Here is a 9,934-nt window from a genome sequence, read left to right as displayed (position 1 = left end):
GGGAGGAGACACTTAAATGACCAGCATGCTGACAACTCATTGCTCTTTGATGGCAGCATCACACTCTGTCAGGTCTTGTGACATCTGTGGGCTTCACACAGCGATGAGCTAAAGCGTAACCCAGACCTCGACAGGCTCCAGAGAGCTTTAGGGGTAGAGACGGTCGCAAAGTGAGGAGACTGAACGAGCATGAGGGAAGAACATGAGTGTAGACGTCCAGACTGGAAATGAGAGGCAGCAACAATCAAACAGGGGTGTCAAAATAATTTCAGTTTTGGGCCAAATCAAGATCACGAATGCTCTTAAAGGGCCGGTTGTGCCAGAATGTATTGATAAAACATGTTCACGAACTTTTAAAATATCAAATTAAGTATTATTCTTGAACATCTTTTCAGTCCCTCCAGGATTTTGTGATCATTTTTGTGATTTTCTTTTGCAAGAAATGTGGTACTAATTTTAGAAATATTTGTGATAGTTTTGCTTATTTATGATTTTATTAATTTATGATTATTTAGTTTTGATTTATTACTCTGTATAGATCATGGACTATAATCTGACATCTATTACGGCTGAGGTAGAGGTTTAGCACAAGTAAGAAAGTTTTTGAGAAAAATTTGCAATAAATTCTCAATTATGTGTTGGCACAATAAAGTGCGAGGATTTGTTGATTTTGTGTAAATTTCCACAATAATCCTCAAGAAATTGAATGGACTGATAGATATAATTAGTCAGTAAATGGATAAAAACTGCATTGACTTGATTAATAACATAATATTTAAACACACTTAGTGTTTAATCTAGAATCTAGAGGGCCACATAAAAAGCTATGGTGAGCCAGATTTGGCCCACGGGCCTTGGGTTTGACACCTGTGGTCTCCTTAAAGCTGCAGTATGTGGCTTTTAACATGAATGTTTTTTTACATATTTGTTCATAGCGTTGTGACAGTTTGCTACCTCATGTATCCGCTGCTAAATGTGATAATGGTGGAGAAACAGCTTACCATTACAGGAAAACGATTTATTCGCCATAATCCATGGCTACGCTAACTAGCCTTAGCATTCACAACAACATCTGCTGAGGGACTAAATCTGTAGTGGAAAAGGGATGAGCAGCGCCACACTAGATCGTGATTGACGAGCGCTAAGACCCGCCTCCTGGCTCTGATTGGTTGTTTTTAGATAGAACGGGGGAAAGGCAGAGGACTTCTCCTACCATACTGTCCCGACATAGTGAGTTTCAACAAATATGTACAAAAATATTTTCCATAAAAGTTATATACACCAGCTTTAAGCACCGTTTAAAGTTGGAGTTATTCACTACTTTGTGTAGGCCAGTAAAATAAAATCACAACACAGTTTGACTGTAGGATGACAAACAAAAAATCTGATCTGTAGTCATCAGTGTTAGCCACGAGTTTGATTTTCTATATGCATCTGAGAGGAGTCTCAATACCAGACAGCTAAACATTGTAGGGGAGAAACTTTTATGACCTTTTATGACCTTTGCTCACACTGGTCATAATATAATGATCACATGTGATATATGTGATCATGTATCACATCACTTTTATGTGATATTTGATCACATAAAAGTGATCATATATGTTTAAATCTGAGGTTGTCCCTTAGATTCAAGGATTTGCACAAAATCTTTTCATATAAAGGGTTGTTGTTCAATATGCACCGAGTGTGTTGACGGGGTTTGCAAACATTGAGTTATCAGCTCAGCTCAGGAATCTGCAGAAGGTGCAACACTACTATGTTTTAACTTAGCTAACTTACAAGAAAGTTTCAGTCATTTGCAAATAAGCTGTTTTTTCCTTACTTAAACGTTCAAAGATACAAAATGTATTTCCCTGTTTTTATATTTAGAGGCAGATGTAGCTAATCATTAAAATTACCTAAGAGCTTGGGCCAAACTATTACAAGCTGATAACTTTGTTGCTTAATTAGCAAAAAATTTCAGGGCATCTAAATCCAACCGAATGGAGCCCACACGGGACGCAAAGGGATGCCCGTCTCTTTCCAATTTTGAAGTTGGTCAAGATTTCTTCCCCGCTTACCTCAGCTGCTGTAGCTCCCCCTTAACTTATAAAAACTTTTTAATATCTGAAACACAACTGAGCCACGTCTTACGGCCAGCTATTACTCCCTCCCCCGTGTTTAACCTCACTTTTTCTTTCTGTCGTCATGACCAAGATGCAGAATGGTTTACAGATTCAATATATCCCGGTCTTAAGAGGCAGATGGTGCTGGTCGAAAACACAGGCAGGCCAAGGCATTACTTGTTTTAAGTTTTTAAACATAAATATGATATGGTCAAGTTTTGCATTGTTGTGAGATTTATAGTTTTTTTTCACTGTCAAAATAATCAACAGATTAATCGATTACTAATATAATTGTTAGTTGCAGCCGTTTCACAAAGTCATGTCATCGACTTAAAGGAATGACTCCCAATTTGTTAGCTCTGTTAGCATCTAGCCTGTACTGCCCTACAGTGTTAACTTTGAGACAGCATGACTATATCTTCCTTTTCAGTAGCTTGTTATATCCTCATTTAAAACTCGCTTTATCTAAAGGTGCCAGCCAAATGCAAAAACATAAAAATACATAAAACATTCGACTTCATATTTAAGTCCACTGAATAATGACATATCTGTCAACTTCTGAATTTAAAGTAGTAATCATTATTCTGGTATTTGGCAAACAGGAAATGGTTAGTCCGGTTTAATGTCAGAAAGTGGGGAAAAAAGGTTTTATCTGTTTATAGCGTAACTATAACTATATGCTTTCAACTCCTTTTCTAATTTCCTTACAAACCTGAACTCATCAACACAAGTAATAACTTTCTAATAAAAAACAGTACAAGCAAAAATCAACAAGTATCTGTTATCTATGCACATATAAGGTATGTATAATAGGTGACAGACATCATGGAGCATGGGCGCAGGTGTCAGAGAGCAATTCATGGTGTGAAGCTGTTCCTGTGATTTACAGTTGTTGCTTGTAATTATTTATAGACCAGTCTGTAAACCAACGTTTGACCTGATTATGAACCTTACATGAGCATAACATTGAAAGTGTTCAGATTGATCGCTAGTTTTTTTTAAAAATATGACATGGTGCTTGTGATATAAGTAACATTATTGGACCTGCGACTTATTGCCGCACTTATATGACTCCATATTGTTACTCAAGCGCTCCAACATGGAAACCACACTGTTATTTTTAATATTTTCTAAACATTCATGTTGTTCACTGCACTAAGGATGTCATGTTCCAGGTGGTTTGTCCCCGATTCTGATCAGTCAGAGTTGTTATCTGGTTCGGAGTCTGACCCCGACACTACAATAAGGTCAAGAAAATTTTGATAACTTGATAATCAAAAAAAGGTAAACTTGTGTGTTACATAGATTCACACACAATTACGCTCAAGCATATATCTGCAATGATTTTTATTTATTTGTATTTTTTTTATCGGTTTGGCTTAAAATAAATAACATAAAATTCAGTTTATTGAAAATGTTTCAAAAAATTACATAAACCCAAAAGAGATTTTGTGTCAAATATGTCAGCTTTACCAAAATAATTTCCTTTTCCTAAATGACAGAATGAAGGAGAATTAATTTTATTACCTTCTGTAAATTCAGAAGTTGACATCGACTATGATCAATGTGCTTTTAAACAACCTGGGAAAGCCCAGGTGAGGTCTGATAGGTAAATTCATATCATTTAAGTTAAATGGAGACACACACATGGATGTATTTTAAGGCAGCACCTCAAAGACGCTGCTTCATTATGTGGCGTCATGGAAGAATCCAAGGAAAACGGGCAAAATGTTGAATGAATGTGTTTTGACTGAAGTTTTGCTGAAGGGGGGACTGGTGCACTTACACAAAATAGATGATGCCATGAGGAAAGAGCATTATCTGGAAATATTGAAGCTAGCCAGAATGTTGATGTTTGCATGCAAATGATCCCTTCAGATTAACGATAGCTGCATCTACATTGACCTTAAAATTGTGCAAATTGGAATTCCGAAAATAAACGTGCTTAATGGAAACGTGGAAATTTTGAAAAAAAAAAAAAAAATCAAATTTTTCCATAAATCGTTTTTGCGCTGATCAGGTTATTTTTATTGGGGGTGTCGTGTACTTCAACAGCAGCACTTTTTTGCATCAAATGAGTCATGTGATCAACAACCACATGTTACTACTGGTGAAAACCACAAAGAAGACGACAGGAAGTGGTAGGTGGATGATGGTGCGGCAGGTTTTTTTAATCACCTAGCGGGTGAACAAACCTATTCACGTGATTTTAACAGTATTTATGATTTAATAGAAAGACTGCAATTGGAAATGTGATTTTATTTTTTTGACATTAGCAGAATATTAGCAAAGTTTTTGTGAACACTTGTAAAGGAAACGCAGCTAGCGACCCGTATCATACCAACAAATTGGTTACAAAGTTGATGTTCTGAACGAGGTTCTTAGAATATCCCGATGTCAGATCTAGTGTGTGAGGAAGGCATCCGATACATGTGACTTAGTTAGAAACAGCGAAAACATGACCCAGATAGTTTATAGAGCAAAGTGCTAAGGAAATGCATTTAAGCTTAGAATCTCCCAAAATGGATTTCATTCATTTATTTAAAACATACGGCTAATTTTAAAAATTCCCAGCTAACCTAGAGCAGGAAAGGTTTCATCTAATTTAATGAAAGAAAGTGGGACAAAGGGGATATATTTTTTAATATAACATATGTAAAATCTGGTTTTTATCTGTATTTGTTGTTCAATTTTCAGTTAATAATTAAAGTTAAACTCGAGTCACAAAGTAACCAAAGAGAGCTTTTTGCAATTTACTTTAGTGGGATTTGGTTTAAATAAAACTTTAAGTTAGAGCCACAGCCAGTTTCATTGCGCGGAGAGCTCCTTTTTTTTTTTCTTTAAAAAAAGGACAGGCTATAGCCGCCACACAAACGGCGTCTTAAAGAGCAAAACGTCGTCGAGCAGGAAATTGTAAAGTCGGTTCCATGTGGCAGATTTATTTGAATCTGGCTTTGTACACTCTGTTCTCCATGTATCGCCTCGCTTCTGGCTGCTGTTCGACTCTCTGCTGCTCTCTTATGGCTCTTTGACGCAGCGTAGCACTCGGCCGGGGCTGGGGAGGAGGGTGGAAACAGATGCATGCCGTGTTTCAGAACATGTGTCGTCCTCTCGCAGTGACCTGAAGCTCCGAGTCCGCATCCTCATCGACGGCACCCTCATCATATTCCGGGTCAAGCCGGAGGATGCCGGGAAGTACACCTGCAGTCCGAGCAACAGCCTTGGGATCTCGCCGTCAGCTTCAGCGTACCTGACTGTTCAGTGTGAGTGTTACTGTGGCAACCAGTTGGAGGAGGAGGAGGTGGGGGGAGGGGCAGAGCGAGCTGTATGTGGAGATGGGAGCAGCAGCAGCAGCATCATCGGCAGGATGGAGGTTGTAGTTTTTTGTCTGCTCCATGACTCAAACGAGGAGAATCCTTGTGAATTTGAAGGTCAGGAGTCAAATGGAGGCAGTGGAGTCGTTTTCATGCTCCTAATGGAATTACTCCTCACTCCTTCTTTTGTGCCCTAAGCAGGACGGGCGACGCCATTTTTTTTTTTGTCCCCCCCACCTCTCCTTGTGCATTTTTTTTTTACTCAAGTCCCAGGGTGTGAAACCATGAAAATCCTCTCCATAAGCTGCCGCTGATGAGAAAATGACGCCACGTCTATATAAAAGATACCCAATCTTTAGGCTTTACGTTGCCGTTGAGCTAATTTACTCCCAAGTTGCTGCCAGTAATTGATTATTGTGTTACAGCATAAGAGGAGGGAGCCTAGAACCRCCATCCTAACATGGAGCCAACATAAAGGGAGAGAGAGAGAGAAAAAGAGAGAGAGGGAGGAAAAAAAGAGTAGTGGAGGCTAAACGAGCTTTGTACAAAGATGATTGCTCGAGAATCCTCCTTTGTTTTCCTTTTCAGCAGAGAACTGGACTCAAAAGACAAATTCAGGCACACGTTGTAGAAATATTCATAAATTGTAACCGCTTTCTGACTGCAAAATAAAAGCAAATATGGGTTTTTTTGTGCACACATGTTTTTTTTTTTTGCACATTTTATGGCTTTGTAAAGCTTCCCCACGTCGGGCATATTCAGGGACGGCTCCCAACGCTTCTGCCTGCCTGCTGCCACCTAATCTTCACTTCAGCTAATTCCCCTTTCAGAGCTTCTTTCATGTCCCCCCCCAGCATGCCAGGACTTTTTTTTTTTTTATGGGCATAATGTCACCCGTTTTGGAAATGTACCATAAAATCAAGAATTAAAGGTTACTAAAACCAATAAAAATGTGAATTTGTATCACCGAAATAATTTTATTTTGTATATGTTGCCAAACAAGACATAAAAGTTGCTAATGCATGTTGTAATCTTCTATAGAATAATTAACCTGAAAACCTGAGATGTCAAAATGCCGTTGCTGCTCAGAACAAAATAAAGGGGACATATCGTCATTTTTCTAATCTTTGCTCCATGTTTGTGTTTCGGCTTGCCGTTTTTTACAGCTAAATCCATTCCCCTGACTGAAATTAATTTATTTCATCTGAGAAATAAGTCAATAAGAGTTGAAGAAAAAGAGCGAGCTCAAGGCAGAACACAACTTAAAATTGATGAATTGATTTTGGAACGAGAAAAATAGGACACCTAACACACCGGCACTCTACGGAGTGATTTAAAATCCCTTTGTTGCAAGCCCAGGCTGCATGCAGTTCACAATGTTGGCAACATCTGCTCCTGACAAAAGCTTGTCACGGCATATTTCTTCCAACATCTGTCACCAGAAAAATCCTGATTCATTTCGATGAGCCAATCGCTGATTCTGCAAGTCTCACTTTTATCCACATAACCAGTCTGTGTTTAGCTGCACAGCAACAATATAGATGTTGAAACGCATGTTGCTGGATTGGGACATGTATTTTTATGGACTGCACTATGCGTGTGGTGGATGGAGGGAAGCTAAGCTAGTGATAACAAATTAGACTTCAGCCACCGTTGAACTCTCTCTTCCTTATTTGGCTCACAAAGATCAGAGTCACTACGGTGTCCTATTTCCTCAGATTTTCTTTCTTTCGTCTGAATCATAAATCAAATTCAATTTATGAAGGTAGAACAAAGTGTTTCCGAAACAGAGAATGCTTCTTTTTATATCAACATAACTTCTCCCAAGTTTCCTGCACAGAAGATCTTTGTTCTGCTCGATCTGTACTTCTTGTATGAACCCCCACCCCCTTTTTTAACACTGTGTTATTTCAATACTTCAAAAACTGTTTTTTTTAATCAAGAAAAAAGTCCAGTAATTTTCAATTTCCAGATAATGATAGATTCATTGTCATCATCCCTTCACCATCATTTCTTCTTGTTTTAGCGGTTTAAGGTTTTAGTTTGTGCTTTATGAATATGTTTTACACTTAAAGTTGTCCTAAGAAGTGTAACTAAGGCCGTTGTTCGTGTTCAGACCCCGCTCGAGTGATCAACATGCCCCCAGTCATATACGTCCCACGGAAACTGCCAGGAATCATCCGCTGCCCTGTGGACGCCAACCCACCTGTGACATCAGTGAAGTGGGAGAAAGATGGCTACCCACTCAGGGTGGAAAAGGTCGGTCACCTCTGTCACAACTCATGACTGAGCTGTGACACTTCAACCTGATGTTACATAAGAGATAAAGAATAGCTTCCAGTCCAACCAGGACTTTATCCACTTTATTTTACCAGGAAGTTGTTTTTTTTATGTTTTTTAATTTGTTATCACCATAAATGCTCATTGAGCTTGTGCTATAATATTTATTCATGTAACAATGTTTTTTTTCCAAAACTGAAGTCAATGTCAAAAAAGGATACACCAATACCTGTAGAAGATTAAAAACCCACACAATTTAGAACAGAAATAAATAAGATACGTTACCCTGTTAATAAAATTGTGCTCTCTTATCCAACATTAAGTCTGACTCCAACAGATGTGCAAAATACATTTTGTCTTAAAAAGCCTCTTTAACAGTTTTTGCCTGCTCCGACTTTATTAGGATCATCTTCCACTTCGAAAAGTCCTGTTGTTAGTACAACATGTTAGCTCCTAGATAGTAACTCATAGAAATGGTCGTGGTTTTAAGTTTCTGACTGAGTGATCCCAGGCCATCTCGGCTGAAAATCGAGCAAATTGAGGAACATCTTTCCACCCCCACACAACTCTTTCTGTGTTGCCTAATATGTCGGCGTTGAAGGTTGGTGTGTGTTTTAGAAACACCACATCCTCTTTTATTAGGTCTAAAAATCTATTTTAATCTTGAGGATCTTGTTTTGGGTTTTTTTGCGCAGTTCAGAAACATTTAGATGGGCCCCTGGGAGTTCAGGAGCACCCAGTGAAAGCTAGCCTTTCAGACGCCCCCCTCCCTTGTCTTGTAGTACCCCGGCTGGAGCCTGATGCCAGATGGAAGCATCCGGGTGGCAGAGGCCACAGAAGACTCCCTGGGCACCTACACCTGTGTGCCTTACAACGCCCTGGGTACCATGGGCATGTCCCCCCCTGCCACTTTGGTGCTAAAGGTAGACATCTACTCAGATTTTTCATGTCTTCTCTTCTTTTTCTGCATTTTTCTGATCTCACGTCTGAATAATGTGTGTTTATGTATCTGTTTTTTTGTTGTTGTTTTTTTTTTACAAAGGATCCCCCTTACTTTAACGTGAGACCTGGGGGGGAGTACCGTCAGGAGGCTGGGAGAGAGCTAGTAATCCCTTGTGCTGCTTCTGGAGACCCCGATATACCAACAATCACCTGGAGAAAGGTGCTGCAGAATAACATACATTGTATCTACTGGAAGCAAATCCGTTCTTACTTGTTTTTAATCTTTACCCAAAATGTTTTATTCTCACCCCTTTCCGTCTGCTTGACTTGTTGTGATTTTCCTGTCAATCAAAGGTGGGGAAGCCAAGCAGAAGTAAACACAACATCCTACCCAGTGGCAGCTTACAGTTTCTGTCTCTCAGCAAGGAGGACCATGGAGAGTGGGAGTGTGTAGCCACCAATGTGGTCACAAGCATCACTGCCAGCACACGTATTCTAGTCATCGGTACTGATAAGTTCTCACGAAGGCTCACAAATATCTTTGCAGCGACTTTGAGTTCACAGTACTCCTGCTTTGTTGTGTGATTTAAATTAGCATGAGTTTAAACAGAGTGTAACGGCGCATTATGTAATAAAATCGGGTTTTAGGACGTAATAAAGCATCATTAAGAGTGCATTCTGTAATAATTGATGCAAAATGAGGTAAAATCCTTGAATGCATTTTGAATCGTTTTGCTTTGAACGACATGTAGGTTAATACCGACGGTCCTGACTGTGAGTCTGGAAAAGTACCAAAATGATAAAAAGTTTGGCTTTTATTGACCAAAGTTTAAATTTGAAAATGTATTGGATCTACAACATGACTGTTGTAGATGCATATTGGATCCACTACGTATTGGAAGTATAATGATTAAGAAGAAGACAAAGATTTTACAATTGTTTATTTTATAGCAATAGTAGTATTCTAGAGCCAGTTCCTTATTTTGGAGCAATCAACACTAAATGTAAGGTTGTTGCATAATGTGGATAAAAGTATTGCAAAATACTTGAAGGATTTTATTACATTTTCCGTTGATTGTCACATATTTCGGTCTCAATGATGTTTTATTACATTTTGAAGTTTGTTTTTTATTACATTATTACATAATGCTGCATTGCAGAGAGCCTCAGACTTTTATTTCTCTGTGCGAATCAGTATAGCTTATGGAGAGAGTGTCATATAAAGCTTTATACAACTAATTTAAAGTCTGAGTCTTTACAGACTTCCTGCAGCCTGTCATTGATTACTAA

The 9,934-nt window shown here is 38.7% G+C and overlaps 1 protein-coding gene across 1 annotated transcript in view; it reads left to right on the top strand.

Annotated features, from left to right (window-relative positions):
• Nucleotides 1-9,934, top strand: part of igsf9ba (immunoglobulin superfamily, member 9Ba) — a 93,115-nt gene that overhangs the window by 60,276 nt on the left and 22,905 nt on the right. Inside the window, exons 6-10 of the mRNA XM_017308108.1 lie at nt 5,028-5,371; nt 7,539-7,681; nt 8,485-8,625; nt 8,745-8,864; nt 8,999-9,149. Of these exons, the coding sequence (XP_017163597.1) occupies nt 5,028-5,371; nt 7,539-7,681; nt 8,485-8,625; nt 8,745-8,864; nt 8,999-9,149 (899 nt within the window). The remainder of the gene's footprint in view (nt 1-5,027; nt 5,372-7,538; nt 7,682-8,484; nt 8,626-8,744; nt 8,865-8,998; nt 9,150-9,934) is intronic.

Source organism: Poecilia reticulata, linkage group LG13, assembly GCF_000633615.1.
Source record: "Poecilia reticulata strain Guanapo linkage group LG13, Guppy_female_1.0+MT, whole genome shotgun sequence".
Lineage (NCBI taxonomy): Eukaryota > Metazoa > Chordata > Actinopteri > Cyprinodontiformes > Poeciliidae > Poecilia > Poecilia reticulata.
This window is presented reverse-complemented; position numbering and strand designations above follow the sequence as displayed.